We start from the raw sequence: 23,035 nt of genomic DNA on the forward strand, positions 1-23,035 counted from the left end.
GCTATTATTTATTTTATTATTTTATCTTTATACGGGACTTTACCGAAAGAACCAAAGAGTAATTCCTGCAGTCACGAAAGCTCCAAATTTAAGATCGAACCACTTCTACGGGGAAGTTTCATGTTTATCTTTTTCTCTCTCTCTCTGGGTTTTTTGTTTTCTTTCTCTGCCTGTGTATTTAGTGTATTTTTTCTGTCTCCACTCGTTTTTTGTCGTTCTTATGTTCTGCTCTGTCTGTGTGTCTCCGTTCCTCTTGTTTTATGTTTTGTCTCTCTTTGGAATTTTCACACTTAAATTCTAACTTAGCAATCTTTGAAATACGTAATCAACCAGGCTATGCGTTAATTGTGTGTTGACCGACTCTCTGTGTTGTATTACATAACATTTCGATATTTTGCTAGGTTATTTAATTTAGTGTGTTCTTTCTCCCTCTTCCCTAATGTTCAAGCTTGCGTAATTGACCACGCGTCGCCGCACTCATTGACATGTTAATTTTTTCTCTAACCCCTCCCTCTCTCCGCCCCCGCCCCCTCTGTCTATTTAAGGCCTCGCCACAGAGACGATCTCCTTCTCTGTGTCTGTGTTACTCTCTCTATGTATCTTGGTGATATCTGTCTGCTTATATGTCTGTCTATAGTTTTCTGGTTAGATTTTGTTGCTATTTCATTTATACCTGATGGTGATTGCTTGTGTTGCAATCGAAACGTCGTATGCTATTATTTAATTAATTATTTTATCTTTATACGTGACTTTACCGAAAGAACCAAAGAGTAATTCCTGCAGTCACGAAAGCTCCAAATTTAAGATCGAACTTTGGTTATGGTTAGCATTTTCCAAAATTATGAGCCCCCCATAGTGTTGCAGTGGAGACTCTTCATCTTTGGCTTGGAGAGGCAGACATTGCAGCAGTGAACATTAGTTACAATTACTGAGTCCTAGGATGAAACCCATCCACAATGGTCTATCTCTGTATAACTGCTGCATGCCAAATTTCAATTTAAAGCTTTCGTGACTGCAGGGATTCATATTCTTGGTTCTTTCGGTAAAGTCACGTAGAACGGAAACAACAAAATAATGAAAATAAAACAATAAAATTCTCACAACGTTTCGATTGCAACACAAGCTGTCTCTGGTGTGGACCAATCAGTTTCAAGGACAATGCATACATTATCATAGTGTTGTTTTTTTGTTTGCATTCTGACTGCAAGTATTGTGGTTAATGTAAACATGATTCCTTGCAAAATGTTTCAATTTTGTTGCCAGAAACAAGGGGAAAAAGCCCTATTATTATATCTACTTGCGTCTATCTTCTTGGTTCTTTCAGTAAAGTCACGTAGAATGGAAATAATAAAATAATAAAAATAAAACATAAAATAATTCTCACGACGTTTCGGCCACAACGCAAGCAGCCGTCCTCAGGTGAAGACTCTTTCTTCTCGACAGACCTGTTCTTCACCTGAGGACGGCTGCTTGCGTTGTGGCCGAAACGTCGTGAGAATTATTTTATTGTTCTATTTTTATTAGTTTATTATTTCCCTTCTACGTGACTTTACCGAAAGAACCAAGAAGATGAATCCCTGCAGTCACGAAAGCTTTAAATCGAAAGATACTTGCGTCTACTTATATATGTATTTTAGCTGTTTATTTTGGCTATGCCAAGTAATTTCAATAGGGGGCAATGTTGCTAGGTGTCATCCCAATTGGGTAATTTGCACGTCATCTTGCATAATTGGGATGTTTGGCCAATACCAGTTACATTTTAATCTTTTTTTTTGCTATGGGAGGAAATTGGAGAACCTGTAGGAAGCCCATGTAGAATGGGGGGTGGGGGGGACCGTCAAAAGTCAGAAACATACCCGAGTCAGGAATCAAACCCAGGCCCTTCTTGCTGTGGGGCACAAGTGTTACTACTACCACCACCATGTCACCTTAAATTGCTCCAGATTTCTCAACCAAAATTGCTCTAAAATACAGGGTTAACGATATAAAATAAAGCAAACTTAGATCAAATAGATTTGTTTTGTTGTTACTGGCAATTTAGCTTGCTGTGGCTTTTGTGTTTGATATTAAAGTTTTATTCTGGCATGAGCTCTGTGGGAATTACACTATCTAATTCATATTCTTTGTATATTCCTTGCCTGGCTGTCCTGGGAAATTGCTGCTTTTTAGCATGTGGATTAAACATGTTTTAAAATAATAATAATAATTTCCAAGCCATTTAGCATGAAGTATTGTGCATTTAAATTCAGGAATGAGTTTTCGGACAACATAAATACAGTATTCTCTCGTTATTCACGAACTTGCTTTCTGCGATTTTGGCTGTTTGCGAATCGCATCTGGAACTCTGCACGACTGCATCGAGAGAGAAAGAAAGTGATGAGATAAAGTGATGACAGAGAATGTGATGCGAGAAAGTGATGAGATAAAGTGATGGGATACTTGAATATTTAATTTCATTGACCAATTTTCTTTTTAATGGTAGGTTTTTACCCTTTTAACTGGTACAAAACTGACACCTTTATTCAAGGCATCATGTTTGCAATGACCACAACACAAGTAGTCAATAAAGCAAACAAAAAGAAGCAACTCTGATAAGGATAATAATATGCACTGTCCTTGAAGTTGATTGGCCCACACCCGAGACGGCTTTCTTTAGAGCCTAGTCCCCATTGGTGTAGGCCTTCTGGTGTCATCTGGCCCTACACCAATGGGGACTAGGCTCTAAAGAAAGCCGTCTCGGGTGTGGGCCAATCAACTTCAAGGACAGTGCATATTATTATCCTTATCAGAGTTGCTTCTTTTTGTTTGCTTTATTGACTACTTGTGTTGTGGTCATTGCAAACATGATGCCTTGAATAAAGGTGTCAGTTTTGTACCAGTTAAAAGGGTAAAAACCTACCATTATATTTTGCCACTGGTAAAAGAGATCTCATAGTGTAATTTTCTTTTTGTTTAGATGATAATTTTCATGTATGTAATCACTTATTTACGTATTTATTTAAGGTAATTCATTTAAAATATATGTTTCTCTAGGCCAATATCATTATTCGCGAAATTTCAAAATCGCGAGCTTTGCTACTAACGAGGGGTACTGTATTTTAATTACATGACAGAGTCAACTAAAAAAAGTCACGAGTGCATTTTACAACCCGGTCACGTGTTTTGTTCGCTATGATAACACTGAAATTGCGTGTGTGGTTATACAAAGTGCATGTAAACGTACATATGTTAGCTTATCAGCTTTAATCATCATGTGATTGAAAGCAGGCTACTTAATGTTGCCAGATAACCGATGCAACAATTCCAGTTATACAAACATTATATTGATATTTGGTTTGACTAGGCAGTGAAATAGAGAAACATTCCTCGAGATGCAAATGTCGCCTAATTTTCTGAGGTTCTAAGTGTTTGTGCACAGGTGTGTGTTTGTGTTCTTTCGTTACGTTGTCAGTCGGTGAGTGAATAGCAGTGCGTATCTGTGTGCTGGTGGCGCAATGGCAGCGGTAGTGTAGCCGTTAGCGTGCTGCGCTGCGAACCTGGTGACCCGAATTAATTTCCTGCTCATGGCCATCACCAGTGACGATTATCTGAACCGGTCCTGGGCCTCCCCTAGGTCGACTCAGCTTCAAGTGAGTAGGTGCTCGCTAACAGCACTTGCCCCAACAGTCTGTTAAAGGCTATACGGGGGGGATCTTTGTCTTTGTCTTTCAGGTTATCTTCCCGTTCCACTGGCAGTGCCCGTACGTCCCACTGTGCCCGCTCGCTCTGGCCACCGTGCTGAACGCGCCGTTCCCCTTCATCGTGGGGGTCGACTCGCGCTACTTCGAGCTGTACGACCCCCCGCTGGACATCGTCAGCGTTGACCTCGACACCAACACCATATTCCAGTGCGTGACACACTTTCTCTACACCTTTAAATAATAACAAACATAAAAACGCAACACAAATTTTCGTGTCATTAGTTTGTTGTCCTTACCGCCGCACCTCCGATTACCACGGTTGGCTACGTACAGTGTAAAAGAAGTTCAACGTAATAACACTGTGGCCTTCGAAGGAAAAGTATACACGGGTTTCCCTCGCTTTACGCGGTAGTAGATGCTTTCCAAAAAAAATGACGCGAAAGCGCTTGTAACAGCTGCCTGCCCAGTAGCGCGTACGGTGCACACAGCAATGTTGTCCCACGTCCATCTGCGTCACCGCATGTGAGTGAATTCAAACCACAGAGGGCGAAGTTGGGGTCGAAATAGGTTTGCCACGTATACGTCAGATCGCATGGAACTGAACCCGCATGAAGAGAGGGAAACCTGTAATAGGTGATGATTCAGGCAATGACCCTTCATAGCACATAAATAGAGAGGCCAGAAAGGTAAAGTGGCTAAGAGTTAGAGACTGCACTTGACACCATGGGGCCTGATGAACATATTGAGAACATGTGTTTGCAAATGAACATTGTTTTTAAATTGGCATATGATTAGTTACCTATTAGTAGCTATTGAGTAACAGACACACCCTTCAGTAATAAAAAATGCTGAATGAAATAAACTAATTTATGTTAAAAGTAAAATGATTAAATGTTGCCGGCACACGTTATTTTTGGTGAAATGCTACTTATTAGCAAGCCCATGCTAATGCAGTACCTTTGAAGCAGGAGGAATGAAGCTTGTGATGGTGCCTTGCTTGTTGTCACGTGTGTGTGTGTTAATGGAGGGTGGTGGCTTGGTTAGCACACTGGACAACAACAATGCTTCTGATGCACATGGCCTGTAGGTCTGCTCTAGTTTATTAAGGACTAACATTATTCCGCGAGGAAGACCATCCAAGAAAATTGGAAAAATCACGAACCTCCCTCTTGGAAGCTGTGGCGCACAACACCCTCCCAGCCCTTGCAGCAACAGAACATCTTAGCCATAAAGTCGAGGGCAGGGAGCGGGAGTGTGAGGCCAGATCGTCCCCGTTGCTATTGAACCCGGCTTGAAGAATGCACATGGTGGGGGGGACGGACTCTCAATGCATCACTCCTCGGGATTCATATTGACGATCAGTTGACTCGGCGCGCGTGCCGGACCCCGGACTTTTTGTTCGGGGAATATCTGTGCCCCCTTTTTATTGCTCGTGCTGCCCTTTACCGAGCTCTTGTTAAAACGCAAAAATTCCCAAAATAATAGTTTTTTTTAAAAGCTTTTCTGCATATTTGTGGTTGTGAAGCGATGTGTTCAGGCATGACAAAGGACTCTGTTGCAGCACTTTGTGATCTATGCTGGTTGGAATATTTCCTTGCTAACAGCACATTGATGTCTGCAATCAATCCATGCTAATTACGCAATTTATTTTCAGATGCATCATTCTATTTTCTATTAAAAAAAATGTGGTTCTCTGTAATGAGATTTGTCCTAGTAATTTGCTGATATTGGTTGCAAAGGCTTGGGAAGAGCAGTTCTTAAAGCCAGTTTTTTTTTTAAAAGGCCATGTGCCCCATGCATCGGCTGGGAATTTAAGCGCTGCTGCGTCTGGGTGCCATGGCCAGGAAACTCTCGTCATTAGTATGTTCGTCGCGACCAGTGGAAATGATAAATGTATTACTCCAGCGACTATGGCGCATGGACCCACTCTGTCATGTGACACATTTATAGCTTTTATTTATTCCACCTGTTTTTTTGCTCGTGGGCAATACGGGGATCGTAAGGGGACATTTACAATTAGGATAAGCACCTTGCTCGCCTCTTAGTTTTTTTTCTCAATGATTGCTGCACTTAAAATGCATAGCCAAGTACACTGCCTTGGACCGTAGAGCGTTGTCCAGTGTTGGAGTCACTTAACAATGTCACGGCTTCATCCATGGGGAGGATGTTCATGGTTGCAAGTTTTTCACATTTGTCATCCATTATCTATTACCATTTCGCATCTACAGATAATTCTATGAATGGAAAAGAGCATGATGAATATGAGGGTATTCCACTGTGGTGGGTTTAAATTTTATTGTCTTACTGCAGGAGTAGAAAGTGTTCATTTGTCCGTGCCTGTGCTTTCATTTTCGTCAACTTGAACCCGTGTGGGTAGATAACTTTATTGTGGTTTTAATTCACTTCAATGTATTTTCATTGTAACAAATTAGCACACTGGCCTAGACTATAGTGTCAAGAATCTTTCTTCCAGACAAGACGTGGAATCGTAGCATTTGTACTCGGAATTTATTCTATAAGATTGAATGCCTAGCAACACAAAGTAGCATGGAAAGATATTTGCTTGAAATAACTCCTAAGAGACGAAACGAGAAGTGCATGGATTAGAGGACAAACAATAGTTCACAGAATCAGTCATATCCGTTGTTAAGTAAAGCTCGTGGTTGTCTTGAGTGCATAACAACCAGAAGGAATTACATTTGATGGGTAGGACTAGCAGTAGAATTGTAGCCAAGATAAGTAATATAATGGAAAGGATGACTAATTTGGACATAAAATAATAAATTGCTGGTACTATGTAGGAAAGGATGGCTCGTAACTGCGCTCGATCATCGTGGCAACAACATGAAGAAATGTTTATCCAACAGTAGATTGAAAATGGTTGACCAATTAGCAAAGACCAGTTAAAAATAAACATCAGAATAATGCAAACCAATGTTGTTTAGCTTTTAAATTAAACCTATTTTATTTACCAGATGAAGCCCACTGAGCTATAATCTCTTTTTCACAGGTGACCTGGCCACACATGATATCTCATAAAAGTGGATTAAAATGTACGGAATCTACAAGAGGAGCCAAATAACCGAGCTGCACGTTTTTAATTGTGGAGGCTAAAACCCGGGGACCCAGAGAAAACTCCACTCGACTCTGGGGAGAACATGACATCTTCATATATACAGGAGTCAGGGTTGGGATCGAACCCACACCACTACCTATGTACCAGGCGAGGGAAATAAGATCTTGCCACCGTGGTACCTCAGCGTTAGGATGTGCCAATTATTTAATAAATGTTGTTCCTGATCTGCCTTCATTAGTTGCTTACTGATGGCCCAAATAGAATTTCCAAACACCTTTGGTTGGCCACACATTGATGCTGAACTTTGACCACACCACGACTGTATACACTCACTGCTCAAAATACTTGGAAGACAACATGTTCTAAAAATGATAAACACAATATGTATGTTGAACTTCATTTGCATCATACGTAGCCAACCGTGCAAATCGGAGGTGTGGGGGAAGGACAACAAACTAAACAAAAAAAAGCAGTTCTAAAGAAATTCGTTTTCAACTTAGGAAGCTCCAGTGGCTTCCTAGTATCGGAAGGAAGAGCGTTTCAGACGTCCGCAAAGCATTCCAGACAGTGTTCTTAGGTCTGTTGTATTCCCCTGGAGCATCCGATTAGTGTTGCTGTGAGATACTTCCAGTTTGCGGACCAGTTTTAAGTGGTAGCTCCTATGTAGCGGCGAGCTGTATAACGTTAAGTGGCGCGCTTTCAGATTTACTTCTGCAGCTGACTGCAAAATATTAGCAAACCACTGGAACTTTGTACTTTTATATCTAGATGGAAAATTATTTATTTAGAATTGCTTCTTGTGTTTCCACGTACCATGAGTTTCTCTCCCCTTCCCTAGCGATGCGTATTCTGATTGTGTGTTCCAGTCGCATTCTTTCAAAATTGTTTTGGTTTATTGCTCGTACTTATATCGGCCCTGACTTTTTAGCCTTCTTTATACGTTCTTTGATCATATCCTGTAACTCATTTCCATTTGGAGCAACATGCCAAAGTGTATATCATCTGCTATAACATATGGATCAGAAGCATTGACTTTGAGAAGGAGAATAGAACAAAAGCTGAGAAGTGTGCAACAAAGCATGGGCAGATGCACGTTGGGAATTACTCCGATTGACATGGTTGGCTACGTACGATGCTAAATAAGTTCAACAATAAACATACTCGAAGAGACAAAATAAAAAAAGCATGTGGATCATGAAAAACGTAAAACTCGGAGCCACCGTACTGGCTGCTAAAAAAAGTAAGTGTGCTTGGGCAAGACACACGCCCCATGGACAAGACTTGCGATGAAATATTAGCCAAAGCGGAGAACATGCCAAAGAAGATGAAGAAGACCTTTGTAGAAATGAGTACGTTTGGCTACATACGGTGTGAAAGAAGTTCAACATACATACACGGGTGAAGTATCGGAATCTGCTCATGTACAGGAATGAGACGGATTGTGGCTTCTTCGTTTGACTGTGAGGGATGGTGTCGCCATGAGGATGCGTCCATGCAGCAGTGAATAGATGTTGGCTGACGATGATGGGGGATGTGTGGCTCTTACTCTTTCATACAGGAATGAGGAGAAGAAGGGCACAAGCTGGAAGGCCTTGCCAAAGAAGCCCTGTAAGATCCTGCTGGCCGGGCTGACTCGTCTCTACCAGGAGCTACAGAGTGAGTCCCAACCAACCACTCTATCAGTTTACGACATGCTTTTCATTAAAAGTTTAAAAGAACTGTAGTTCATAAATTTAATTTCTCATTAATATACAATAACAATTTACATCTCCCTCTGTTGTCGTTTCGCAAATACGTCGTCACTTTATTAATGCACGACTTGACATACGTCGCCCCAAACCCACACTTACGTCGCTAACAGCATCATCCATCCTTTCTCAAATCCGTCACCTGATCCTTTGCCTCTATCCACCCTGTAAATTGCTTTGGTTTACGTTGTTTAGATATTTGTCGCACCTTTCAGCAACACAACCCCAATGTAAACCACATCAATTCCATACACCCATCCATCAAATTCACCATAGAAGTGGAAAATGATGGCAAGCTACCATTCCTGGATGTTTTGATTAAGAAGAGACCTGGGACATTCCGTCTACAGGACAGCCACCCACACGGATTCCTAAAGCCGGACTCCCACCACCATCCGGCCCAGAAGAACTCCCTCATCAAAACACTACACCATAGGGCCCGCTGCATCTCCGACCAGCGCCACCTAGCCAGTGAACTGGAGCATGTACACCAAGCCCTCAAGATGAATGGATACTCGGACTGCACAATCCACAAAACTGTAGCTCCAACCATGGGGTGACAACCATCTGAGGACCCAATCAAAACCATTACCTTGCCATACATAGCAGGTGTTACCAAAATATTTCCAAAATCTTAAACAAACACAAGATCCAGGTCCGATTCAATACAGTACACAAAATCCGTGATTAGATCCCATCTGTGAAGGATGTCATTCCTGACATGCAATTCCCTGGTGTCTACAAACTAAGTTGTGTCTGCGGCAGCAGTTACATTGGGGAAACGAAACGACATGTCTCGGACCGTGTTCGCCAACATAAGGCATATTTGAAACACGGCAGAACCAATACCTCTGCAGTGGCTGATCATTGTTATAACGCAGTGGGCTCGCACGATATTGTTTCTTCCGAGACCAAGGTACTCTGCAAACCTTCGGGCTACCATCAAAGATTTGCCCATGAAGCCATCCAGATATATAAACACAGAGACAATTTCAACCGAGAAGATGGATATAAGCTGAGCAATCATTGGAAGGACGTTAGTAACCAAGCAAAGTCGTAACTTGCTGTGGTGCTTCCATTCTTCCCTGCCGTTTAGCTGTTATCTCCGACTCTCTGAGTTGCATTTCCCTGTTAGGTGCCTCTGCATTAACGGGCTGGGGTTTCACTAACATGGCCACTTCTGCTCCCTTAGCCTCGATGTATCGATGGTTCTGGCCGCATTCTTGGAGATGTGAAGATAACGAGAAGAAATGTGGTTCGTTTTGCCCCTGCGAATAATGGGCAGATAACTATGTTCCAACCTGGGAGGTTTCTAGAAGCTAGAAAGCATGTTCACAAATATAATATTGCTACTGTTTGTATCTCGCATGAGTCGTTCCATGGTGGTATAGCTCTGATGACAGTTGATAAGTCCAAATTTATAACAACTGCCTGCCCAGATAAAATGTTAAACGAATATCTTAGGTTGCAGTGTGCACAGGGATGTTATCCACTTGTTGCGATTTCACCCGCATGAAAATCTATGCATCTAGGTTAAACCTGCATTTCCTGCTACGTGAAGTGTATCCATATTCACTTGGTATTCATACAATGGATTTGAGTATCAGCGTTCCGTCATGTTAAATTATTCTCATGAATGTCAAATGCTTGTATCTCTGATTTTAAATATTTATTTGGAAATTATAACGAAACACCAGAGGTGAATAATTTAATTTTTATTTTATCCAATTTTTTTCCAAGGAATGATTAATCAATCAATATGCGGTGATTGAGGTTTTCGGCAATTTTGTCCCGCTGTAAAAAAGCCAACATGCCATTTTAACGCGTAGGTTTTCACGAAAAATATTAATAAAAGTTATTTTGAGTTGGATCGCGTAAATATAAGTGGAAATGTGTTGTTGAAATATAAATGTGTCGTGAACCCACCCAACACCCCACAACACGAAGAATACACGGCTATTCCGGCGACAACGTCGCGGCTCGGCATCACAGTGCCTCTGCGTTTTGCGCTTTCTCCGCTGCCGCCGCCGCCAGTGAAGCGACCGCCCGGCGCGCGTGCCCGTGGTCTAGAGACACGGACGACGTTCAGGGGAGATCTGCTGGCACGACAAGTGGCGCACGCCTGATGTGCTCGTTGCACGCGTTAACCCGGCGAGCGCTCCGCTGGGCCGAGCCGCCGCGCCGTCTAAGCCCCCCCCCCCCCGACTCTTTCCCCCCCTTGCGCTTCCGCTGAGCTCTGTCTGAGCGGCTCAGCGAGCCCGGGAACTGTGACTTCCCAGCGCAATTAATCGGTCGCACGCGTTCTCACCCTGCCTCGCATTTCAGCTCGAACCAATTATTTAGTTGCGGGGTTGTGAATTTGGTCGCAGGATTATGTTGTGCTGAAAGTCTTTTAAGCGTCTTCCGTGGTCAGATGAGCGCGGCGCGGCACAGCAACGTCGCGTGCATCCGTTGGCAGTCCTGAGCTGGTGGTGGAAATTCCCCATTCCTAGCGGGGGAACGAGTACCCCTGTAGAACGATAGGTCTTGAGCCTCATTTTTCTCAGCCCCACAGGGAAGATATGCCAAGTCGACCAAGAATACAATACATCCATTTGGAAGTAATATTTGTGTAAATGCTATTTCCATAGTGGAGTACTGCATTGTGGGATTGTGAGCGGTGGCGGTGGCAAGGATGTCATCCAGCAGTGGATTGACTATGGCTGCCGATGATGGTGGTGAAATTACATTTTATTGGCAGGACAAAGAAATTAGGTGAGGGTACACCACGTACTGTATCATTCCGTGCACTGTATTTGACTGCTTAGCCGGTGCATCTCAAGAACGTAGTTCGTCGTCGACCGCTCAGAAACTGCGTTATAACGGTGCCTGTTCCACGTTGTGTGAAAAGTTTTCCTGAACAGAAGAATCGCGTTGTAGCGAAAACACATTGTATGAAAACGCGGTAAGCGAGGGCTTTCCATATTTTAAAGACGTACAATGTCTGCTGATCTGTGCCGAGGCTTTTACAATCAACATTTGCTCTGCTGCCCCATGACTGTAACCCTCCTCACCCCTGACGGTTGCAGTGCAGCAGCAGAGGAAGGATGACTCGCTGACGGACGTGGCGGGCGTGCGCTGCCGGAGTGCACACACCCTGGAGGTGGAGATCCAGGAGGCCTTCCTGCGCTTCATGGCCTCCATCCTCAAGGGCTACCGCTCTTACCTGCGCCCCATCACGCAGGCACCCTCCGAGAAGGCCACGGACGCGAGCTCGCTCTTTGACCTGCAAGGTGAACTTTAACTTTCCGATCCACAGAATCTCTGTCAATATCCCCTCGGTTGTTTGTCGGTTGGTTAGCTTTCAAAGTTGTTGTGGCTGATTAATTCTCGAAGCGAACAGCATTCACGATTCATGAGGCCAGACCGGGCTTTTCCGGTCATCCTCGCAGCAGCGGTTTTCGGCTAGCCGTGGAACAAAGGCAGTCACTGCATCGCGCACTTTCAGATGCGCTTCTGCAGCCGTCTGGAAAGCTCTTCTTTCTGATATTAGGAAGCCATTGGAGCTATGCAGTTGTAAATCTAGATTGAAGACTAATTTCTTGAGAGCTGCTGTTTAGTTTGTTGTCCTTCCGCGCACGTTCGATTAGCACGGTTGGCTACGTACGGTGCGAAAGAACATAGATCCATGCCATATCCAACCCTGAGACCTGCGTAATTACCGGGCCAGTTCAAACTATTGAGGCAATGTTGCCTCCATTGAACTCAGGTTTGCAGATTCATCCTCTCGCTGACTCCATCCCCAGGACGTGGCCACTGCATCGATGAGTTTAACATATATGATTGGAACTTAAATAAAAATTGCACACTGGCAAAACATTATTAAACAGTATTCTTTGGTATATTCGTTTCATGGGACATTTCCTCTGAGTCATTTTAAACTTCCAAACCACTGTAATACACAACTAAAAAAACACACACCTTGGACCACCATTTATTAATTGTGCAAACGTTGACAAACACATTGCCTGCGCTCTGCCTTGTCTCTGGAATGTTATTTTTAGGGTTTCTGAAGAGCCGTGACCGGTCCTATCACAAGTTTTACACTCAGCTGACCAAAACGCAAATGTTCATCCGCTTCATCGAGGAATGCTCCTTTGCTGGTGATAAGAATGCGAGCCTTGCATTCTTTGACGACTGCGTTGAAAAGGTATTCACCCACCTCCCTTTCCCACAAAAGGTTCATCGGTTGAGCCAGGAAGCTTCTCCAGTGACCTAAAATTTACACTTTTGGATAAAAAATGTGTGCAGCGTTTATGAGTATACGAGGGGGTGGGTGGCCAGCACCACGCCCGGTCGTCTTTGTCTCCCCAGTGGAGATGTTCACGCACCACAGCAGTTACTCGTTTGAGGCTGAGTCGACCTAGGGGAGGCCCAGGAACGGTTGAAATAATCGTCACCGGTGGTGGCCGTGAACGGGAATCGAACTCGGGTCGCCGGGTTCGTAGCGCGGCGCGCTAACCACTACACTACACTACAATGCGTTACGCTTCTTCCACATGCGCTGGTCACATCACAGATTTGACGTCACAGCTCACTTGCCGTGCAAAAAATATTTGCATTATTGAGCTCCCCCTCCCCCCCCAAAAAAAGTGTATTTTTATAATTATTGCATGGTGTACAGTCTGGAAAGTACCCACATGGCAAATTTCAAGTTTGTTGCATGTCAGGAAGTACGCTAAACATTTTGAACAGACACACATTCACAACTTTGCCTTTTAAATATATGGAGATTAATTTATTCATTCCGGTAGTGTGTCTCTCAGAATAACATTTACATTGCTTTTACGCATTTACTCCATGTTTTATATTGGGTTTTGCAGAGTCATTAGTTAATGTGATACATTTTTAACAAGTCTCTTCCCTGTGATTTGAGCTGTACTTGTTTATTTTCATTTATCACAGCTTAGCACGTGTTGTTTTCATCTCAATGGATTTCCATGAAGAAAGCTTTACAAATGCGTATTATATTTCATTCCATTGTCCTTGATTCTTTACCCAGCAATGTGCACTGGCAGCAAGCCATGAGACCACTGAGTAATGTAAATAGTTGGCTCAAATAGCAGTTCATAGGCGTGTAACAATGCATTAGTTCATCAATGTAAATTGATTCCTATGCTCACAATACATCCATCATCTGATTGTGCACATGGTATGCTCCTGTTATACTGAGACAAATAGAACAGATGAAACTAGAAACACTCCTGCTCCCTGGCATCCATTGGCACTTCAGGGTGCCACGGTGGCAAAATCTCAACTACCTCGCCTGGTATACAGGAGGTCGTGGGTTCAATCCCGACCCTGACGCCTGTGGATTTTTCTCCGGGTCCTCCGGTTTTTCCCTCCACAATTAGAAACGTGCGTTTAAAGTATTTGGCTGCTATAAATCTCCACATGATGACTCACTTCGCTGAGCTATCGGTTGTGGCCAGGTTGCTTCTGAAAAAGAGCTATACAGCTCAGTTGGCCTTAGCTGGTAAAATAAAAATAAATTTCGATTTAAAGCTTTTGTGACTAATAATAAAAATAAAACATAATAAAATAGTTGTATTTTTATTATTTCCCTTCTACGTGACTTTACCAAAAGAACCAAGAATATGAATCACTGCAGTCACGAAAGCTTTAAATCGAAATAATAAAATAATAATAAAAACTATTTTCTTATGTTTTATTTTCATTATTTCCCTTCTACGTGACTTTACCGAAAGAACCAAGAATAAAAAAAAATAGTTTAGTTTTCATTTCACTCACCCCCTCATTGCCCGTCAGCCATCCTCCACCGGGTGATCTTACTTCCCACATCAACTCCTCCCATCGACAAAGGCAGCCCAATGCACTGACGTGTGAGCAATGTTGTTATTGTTGTGTTCACAATGTACAGCTCATGACAAAGTCAAAATAATCTGTTAAAACGACACAGGCAAAATAAGAAACAATGCAAATGGGAAGGGAAAAATTAGTTGAAATCGAATCGAATTGTTGAATCGAATCGTGACCCCAAATAGAATTGTCAGGCCAACCGTAACATGCCCCACCAGGTAATCTGTGTTGCTGCTGGTGCTGCTTGTACTGCTGCTGGTGTTGCCATTGCTGATAATGCTGATGCTTGTATCACTGCTGCTTTTGCTACTGGTGCTGCTGCCACTGTTTCGCTTGCTAATGCTGCTGCTGTTGCTGGCGTCACTGGTGGTGGTATCACTGATGGTTCTTATGCTGTTGCTGATGGTGGTGCCACTACTGCTGCTGCTGCCACTGCTACCGCCTGCTAATGCTGCTGCTGGTGCTGCTATTGCTGCGCCAGGTCGACGTGGAGCACGGCGAGGAGACGCGGCTCGTCGAGTTTGACGAGTCGCTGCGCGGCGAGCACACGGTGCTCGTCATGCCGCCCGAGCCGCCCCCGGCCCCGTCGGGCCCCAACTCGGAGCCGCTCGCCTCCTACAGCTACGACGGTTTCCCTGCGCTTCAGCCCGAGCTGCTGGAGAGGCCCAACGGGGGCGCTGCGTACCCGCCGAGCCAGGCGGCTCCCAGGGCCGCCGGGGTCCCCGGTAGTCCCGCACTCGTCACGCGCAGGACTCAGCAGGTAACAATGGCCCGCACGCGCACCACCTCGCTCGGGGTTGTTCATGCGGCTGTCACCGGCCTACGCTTTGACTGGTCACCATTGAGCACCATTCTCAATTGGTGCCATGCTGGCGAGATGTTAACTACCTCGCCTGGTATACAGGAGGTCGTGGGTTCGATCCCGACCCTGACGCCTCTTTATTTGGAGTTTGCATGTTCTCACCGTGGTTCTGTGGTGTTTTCTACTGGTCTTCCGGTTTTCCCTTCCACATTTAGAATCAACGTGCGTTTAGAGTATTTGGCTGCTATTAATGTCCACATGATTAGCCACTTCGTTGAGCTATCGTTTGTGGCCAAGTTGCTTCTGGAAAGTGTTCTATAGCTCAGTGGGCCTTCCCTGGTAAAATAAAAAATAGTTTAATCTTGCGCTAGGCACCTCGCGGTGGTGATGAGTCGGAGTGTGTCGGTGACCACCAATGAAAACCACTGATATTCATATATGTTTTTTAAAGGGCTGTTTTTTGCGCTTTTGTGCATTTTGTCAGTATTTTGGTGATAGGGACAGCTGAGAGTTAATGAGCGGAACATTGCCGAACAACACATGGTTAAAGCGGAAAGCATCGTTGGCAGAACACTTGAACTCGCCGTCGGAAAGTTGCGAGCTCAAATCCGACTTGGAGATCCAATGTAAATTGCTCTCTGCCCCATTTAAAGATGCTTTTGAAATTTGGTTAAATAGGTAAAGGTGCAGGGCTGCTATTGCTCGCCTATGCCACTGCTGGCACGAGAACCTCTACTAAAGAGAGCTCTAAAAGACCCCACTTGTGGGTAATTTGGCCTACTCATCTATGCCGGCCACATATCTTAGTAGAGTTTATTATTAGCCCATTATCCTTCAACGGTGCAAAACTCTGTACTTGTGGGAAATCACCGGTTGATTGTCCTTTGGTGAAACTGACCCTGGCTATCGGGTTGTGGAATTTCCACCCACTCGCTCAGGGTTTCCATTGGATACGTATGCTGCACCATGGTAGCTTGGGCATGGAAACACTGACTTAACTTTGACCATGTGTTTTAATTTTTAAACTTTATTTTTCAATGTCAGTCCTATAGTCTGCTATCCATTATCCCGAGTGTTTACAGGAGGCACTTTACACACGTGCATTTTAAGTATCATTCATTCGTACTGGTGTAATGAGCCACTAAGTGACGGTGACGTCACCACTGCGCCTATGCCAGGCCAGGTGCACCTTGAGGCCACGTGAAGTGTCGAAGGCACGCTGACAAGAGGTTACGGGACAGACCCAGGTGCCATGGGTGTGCTGACTGAAATGACTGGCAGATTGCACCAGCTGTACCTCCTACTCTGCCAACTTGCTGCATTTTAGTCGCCCAGCGCTCCGCTTGTTGTGAGCGAGCCACACACACGCGCGCCCCTTGTCACCTGACCCCGTCTGCAGGAGATCAAGCTTGCGCAGAAACTCGCTCGCAAGTTCTCGGCGGTGCCCAACCTGTGGGCAATGTGCCTCTTGGGCAACTGCTACAGCCTGTGGTTCATCTGCCTGCCGGCATACGCGAAGGCGCGCCACTCCAAGCTGCGCGTGCTGGAGACGGCCTACTCCGTGCTGCTGCGCATGCAGGAGCACCGCCTCGAGTGCCCCGACGAGGTACCCGCCCGGCTTGCCGAGCGACGGCGTGTCCGAGCGTGTCCGAGTGTGTCCGAGCGTGTGTCTTGAAAGAAAACCCTAAAAGCGTTGATGGTGTCGATTGTGATTCACGCTGCACGCGAAGAGAACCATTATTTGCGAGGAAGAGAAACGTAAATGCCAGTGGTTTGTCAGATTAAATGAAATGAATTGGTCTGTTTGATCTGATAAATCGATTGATCCTAATTTGACTTGTGTATAAGCTAGCATAGTGGGAAATTAACCATATCTAGCAGCACAACGGGGATCCCACTTACAATCAACAGCCCCTCCTATACTGTCAGCATGGCCTGGCTCTGCCCCCCCGGCCACGCCCCCTTTCTAGAACCTACCAGCGGGTTCTTGGTGTGCCCCTTCTGTGACCTTTCCCATAGATCCCCCTCTGGTGTGTCACGTGGCCTGTTGACGTCAGGGCTGCCGTAAGCCGCAGGTTCCCTTCCCTGCCAGCAGTGAGCGCTATGCTGCTACATTACTATTCTATGCCACTACACACGCGTAACGAGTATGCGATTCATTACTTGCCTCTTATAGAGGCCAGCACAGCAGGGATATTAACAATAACTGGAGTGAGACACCTTGCAAATACCATTGCATTCGTTTGGATAGTATTTTTTTTATTTTACAATTAAATCAGTTGAAATTTTGATTGGCCTTCACTACCGTTGCATATGCCCATCTAGTACGTTTATTTGGTTGTAGATTGTAGTGGGAAGAAGTCTGCCCGTGAGATGAAAATGAATAGACTAAATGTCCTTGGTAAACCTTGCACCAGCATGACCTGAACAATGCACGTAATGTATGTCTATTTTTTTCTTCCTTTAAACGTAATTATTTGCCACATTCACTCTCTGCACTATTAAGTGCTCACTCGTGGTGAAGGTATTTTTCTTCTATCGTCTGTAACTAAAGCTACCTTTTAAGTTAAAGACGAATAATTACATTTTAAAACAGTTACTTTCTTTTGTAAAGTACGTTCAGCCTGTGTTTCTACACCACTGCGAGCAGTCAGCGTAATATTACACAGCCACATGTTTTGCGTGCCCTCGTGTGTTTATGCCACGGTTATTGGATTGTGTTACAGCGGTAATAATTGATGGATTGCCCAAACACAAGCAAATTATGTTCACGCTCAGTGAGCAAAAATGCCTGGGGTTGCATTGTTGAACTGATTGAAGCAAGAAGTGTGGCCGGGCTTGTCGACGAACCCATCTTGATTGCGACATTGTCCCGCGCCCCACAGGTTTGCTACCGCGTGTTGATGCAGGTGTGTGGACAGTACGGGCGCCCTGTCCTTGCCGTGAAGGTGCTGTTTGAAATGAAGAAAGCCGGGATTCATCCGAATGCCATCACCTATGGTTACTACAACAAGGTGTGAGGGGAAGGCTGGTCAGAACTGCACAGTAAAAATATATTTTTAAAATAAATCTTTTATCAGCATTTTTACATTTGAAAGATTCCCTCGTATTAAAAAGTGTAGAGGCGCATACGTAGAACAAATACAACCAAGATAGGATATAAAATACGTGGTTGTGTCAACGAAGATCAACATAAATGCTCACAGTTTCGTCGGTGATTCAATGAAATAAATAGTTCTTGGTGAACAATCGAGGTTCATCATGGGACCTCCTTTGCCAGTACCAAATATACTAATAGGGTTTTTCCCCTTTTTTCTGGCAACAAAAACTGACACCTTTTGCAAGGAATCATGCTTACATTAACCACAATACTTGCAGTCAAATGCAAACAAAAACAATACTCTGATAATTTATGCATTGTCTTTGAAACTGATTGGTCCACACCAGACAGCTTTCTTTAGAGCCTAGTCTCATATGGCGTCATCTGGTCGAACACCATATGAGACTAGGCTCTAAAGAAAGCTCTCTCTGGTGTGGACCAATCAGTTTCAAAGACAATGCATAAATTATCAGAGTATTGTTTTTTGTTTGCATTTGACTGCAAGTATTGTGGTTAATGTAAGCATGATTCCTTGCAAAAGGTGTCAGTTTTTGTTGCCAGAAAAAAGGGGAAAAACCCTATTAGTAAATCGAGGTTCAGCTGTGCAAGAGAAAATGTAGAGGAACATGATGTGAGTGTTTGGGAAACGATGCTCTCTGTTGATGTGAATTGGAATAGAGGAGTATGGCGTTATTTGGAAAGCTAGTTTGACCATACCACGGAAAGCAAACACATTTTTCACACACACTTTTTCAATAAATGGGTAATGTTTGAGCAGCCCTGCAGCAGGTCCCCAGGGAGTCGAGAAGTATCGACCTGGCAAACATGTAGCAGCATTTCTCGACTGGTGTCGTGTGAATGGTCATGAGGAGAATTCTGCTCGACACTATTTTACTTTACCATTTATGCATGAGTGTCACTTGCAATGTCAGAATTCAGCAGACATTGCAACATTATGGTTTTTACGCAATCGACTTCTGCCAAGATTTATTCGAGGTCAAAAAACGAACTTATCGTGTTCTTTGCCATATAGGAATAATGATAAAACGTTTCCAGTTTGAACACGAAAATCTCCTTTTCCTAAGTGATCAGAACTGTCTTTGCCAAGAATGTTTGCACTGCCAGTGGGGAATACCACGGACGAGTATCTGCTGTGAAGGGACTGAACAATAATAATGGTCCCTTAAATTCTCAATGTTGGGAGTATAAGTTCAACGTTGATCTTAGAAGCAGAGGTGACCTCTCAGTGGAATGTCAAACATTACGTTATTTTATGCTTTAATAATGTTCACTGTTTAGTTTTGTTCGGAAGCCAAATGATTTTTTTATTTGGTAAAACTGAAGCATTGTTGCTGAATTCAAATACGTAGGTTTTTTTTTCATACTGTCAGCCACATGTTTACCATTGCTGCCCTCTAGTGGAGCCTTAGATGAATTTTTTTTAAAGCTCCTTTCACAATCGCAACGGATTTTCGGTGCATCACGATAATTTCTACGCACACGAAATGTGCTTTTGGCAGAGGTGGGACAAAGTCATTGTTATGCAAGTCCAAGTCGAGTCGCAAGTCATCAAATTCATGACTCGAGTCTGACTCGAGTCCAAGTTACATGACTCGAGTCCACATCTCATAGGTAGGACAAAGTCATTGTTATGCAAGTCCAAGTCGAGTCGCAAGTCATCAAATTCATGACTCGAGTCTGACTCGAGTCCAAGTCACATGACTCGAGTCCACACCTCTGGCTTTTGGCAATGTTTATGGTATCGGTAGTAGTCGAAACAGTGTGGGTTAGGTGGTGTACATATGTGGAAGGTTAGAGCAGATGAAACATGCAGTAGTTTTGCGTGGAGATTAATGCGCACGGAATTTTCGTAGTATTTGATCTCACTCTATCATCTTCAAAAAAATGTAGCGCTTGCTCTGGGAAACGGTGCACCTTAGCTGTTTTGTAAGAAACCATTTGAAAAGCCTGGTAAAAAATTGGTATAAGAAATGCATTAAATAGGTAATAGGCGACATCTCTCTCAAAAACATCACATTTGAAAATAACTGGGCACTGAAAAAATTGTGTTTTTAAAAGCATGTCGCTACTTACGATGGTGTCAATGTAGCGCCGTAAAGATTGCCCTACATTTTTTTGTATAGTGCAGTGGAAGGGAAGGCATGGTCATGTACGTGCGGTTTGCTGCCTTGAGAGGTTACGAAACCAATTTCTATTCCTTGGCCCATGTTCCGGGTCACCTGCCGGCATGGAAGGCACGATACAGACAGATTGAGTGCTCAGGTCCCACATCACGAGGTGCCTCAATTGCTTGGTCCTCGTGACTTTTCATTTGTGGGTATTTGAGGACAACTGAGTGTTACCCACCCCTCTTCCCCTTTCATAAACATAGATTGACAGGGCAGGACAATGACTTTTTTAATAGTTATTTTTACCGAGGCAATGTGCGGGCCCGTTACATCACGTTGCGACGCACGTACACACCCATCAATCTAAACCAAACCAGACAGGGTCCCACCGAGAGGGGATAGGGTCGCTTTTTTAAGTAAGGGGTGAAGGCATGACAAGGGGAGAGAAGGATATAACTGAAACACACCTGACATAAAGGAAAGAAAAACATAAAAGGTGACCTAAATGAGCATGATAATTGTTTTTTTACCCTTTCATCTGGCAACAAAACTGACACCTTTTTTTACAAGGAGTCATGTTTGCATTGACCACAATACCTGCAATGCAAACAAAAAAACACAACTCTAATAATGTATGCACTATCCTTGAAATTGATTGGTCCACACCCGAGACAGCTTTCTTAGAGCCTAGTCTCACATGGTGTTGGACCAGATGACGCCAAAAGGCGCACAACTCAAAGACAACGCACCATCAGAGTATGAGAGCTCGGGGTAAGCATTTACACCATTGGAACCTCCTTTGCCAGTAGCAAAATATGATCATATTTTTTTTACCATTTTGTCTGGCAGCAAAACTGACACCTTTTTTACAAGGAGTCATGTTTGCATTGACCACAATACCTGCGGTCGGAATGCAAACCAAAAAAACACAACTCTGATAATGTATGCACTGTCCTTGAAATTGATTGGTCCACACCCGAGACAGCTTTTCATAGAGCCTGCTAAATGAGCATTTTCTCTTTCCACCCCTCCGAATCTATCTCATGTCTAATCTGCAGTGGTTATGCCCCTTAGCATCAGTCCCCGTCTCCCGACCCTTTATCTTGCTAACTTATTTCAGGTGTTGCATAAGGGGGGGGCCATCTGACCTCAAATTCCTCCCTTTTTTCCCTTGAGCTTATGGCTCAGGTGTTCGATATCATTATATGCCATAAGCACGCTGTACCGTTGTTTCCTGGTGGGTGGTTCGTGGTTAGGACTACGCTTTTTTAATTAGACCAAAGGTTGGCGCGGCATGTATAGTATTGGTAAAATGTGCCGTCTTTCAGAATCAGAATATTTATACTGCGGGGAACCAATGAGCTCTGAAGCTATTTTTTCACAGATGTCCAAATATGTACGCGTAGCTTCAATAATGTGGTGCAAAGTCACTGAGCTTTGCAGGGATATTCAGCTGTGCAAGACCATTCCGTTTCTAAACCGTGGGGGCAATCGCGCGCGTTCACATGTTGGCCGGGATCATAATGGGCTCGGTGGCGAAGCTGCAGATTCAATTTCTCCGTGCGAGGTCGAATACTTACGGTTGGGCGGCGGGGGGGGGGACATGGTGGGAACCTCGCCGCATTGTGTTCCTGCTGCGCTCGTAAGTGCACTGCATTAGGCTTCTCCTCTTGGGTCAGTGTTCCTGAGTATACGTGAATGACAAGGTCAGCTCTTTGCAGGTGTAATTGAACGATTTGCCTCTGTGCTCGAAGCATGCCCCCACAAACCTTTCAACATCTTCATTTACGATTTGCCTCCCGTGCATTTATCATCGATTTGCGCATGCAAATGACGTTTGTCCCGTATCGCAAACCTGTGACTTTTCTAGCCAGAACAATTACTTCTTTAGCATTGAGGACTATTGCTGCATGTGACAACTTCAGCCAAGCACAGGTAAGACAGTGTCCAGTGCTGTTCACGTGCACAATGCCAGAGCCGGGTATACGCTTAGTTCAGAGCTGGCCGTCTTTCTTGGAGTGGCTCTGGGTTGGAGCCTCAATCTCTTGACGCCACCACGAGAAGATTAAAATTAAAGTGTGCTCACGGAACTCCCTACTTGCTGGGGTGACTCCACGTAGGGTATTCGTGTCCAAACACTTTGCATAGTTACTGAGTTGCTCTGTTGCATAGCACTGGGTGTCTGCATGGGCACAATCAGCCAACACTTGACTGCTAGACGCTCTGCGGGGCATCCATACTGCCCTGGGGGTGAGGAGTGAAGGCTGATGGATGTGCAGAACCAACTGCTCGTGAGCAGCACGTCCACGCAAATACCCGTCTTTGATCACTCGCGGTGTCAGTGGGTGCAACTCTACAGCTCCTGCTGTGGCCAGGGGCTGCGCAAGATAGGGGACCACAGCTGGGTCTTGCGACAGCTCGCTGTGTGACTGGGGAAGGAAGAAACTCCACTGTATGTAATTTACGCGGCGGTGCGGTGTCTCCGAGCCTGCCAGCGGGATTATAAAGGCTTGAATTCTCTGGATAACGAAGCTGCTCTTGAACTATAAAACATGACAATGCAATTATATATTATTTCGGTCACTCATACTTAATACAGTCACTCGTAGTTTCACTTACCTTATTTCACTTGCTGAATAAG

At 44.2% G+C, this 23,035-nt stretch overlaps 1 protein-coding gene across 3 annotated transcripts in view; it reads left to right on the plus strand.

The window, feature by feature from the left end:
* LOC144954224 (C-myc promoter-binding protein-like) overlaps positions 1-23,035 on the plus strand; it is a 117,937-nt gene that overhangs the window by 61,247 nt on the left and 33,655 nt on the right. For 2 of the 3 annotated variants that reach the window (XM_078884776.1, XM_078884783.1), the window contains 7 exons: positions 3,712-3,887; positions 8,315-8,412; positions 11,573-11,776; positions 12,548-12,693; positions 14,845-15,123; positions 16,565-16,771; positions 18,051-18,179. In XM_078884776.1, the coding sequence (XP_078740902.1) occupies positions 3,712-3,887; positions 8,315-8,412; positions 11,573-11,776; positions 12,548-12,693; positions 14,845-15,123; positions 16,565-16,771; positions 18,051-18,179 (1,239 nt within the window). The remainder of the gene's footprint in view (positions 1-3,711; positions 3,888-8,314; positions 8,413-11,572; positions 11,777-12,547; positions 12,694-14,844; positions 15,124-16,564; positions 16,772-18,050; positions 18,180-23,035) is intronic. The other variant, XM_078884778.1, reaches the window with a different exon arrangement.

Source organism: Lampetra fluviatilis, chromosome 3 (genome assembly GCF_964198595.1).
Source record: "Lampetra fluviatilis chromosome 3, kcLamFluv1.1, whole genome shotgun sequence".
In the NCBI taxonomy this organism is placed as follows: Eukaryota; Metazoa; Chordata; class Hyperoartia; order Petromyzontiformes; family Petromyzontidae; genus Lampetra; species Lampetra fluviatilis.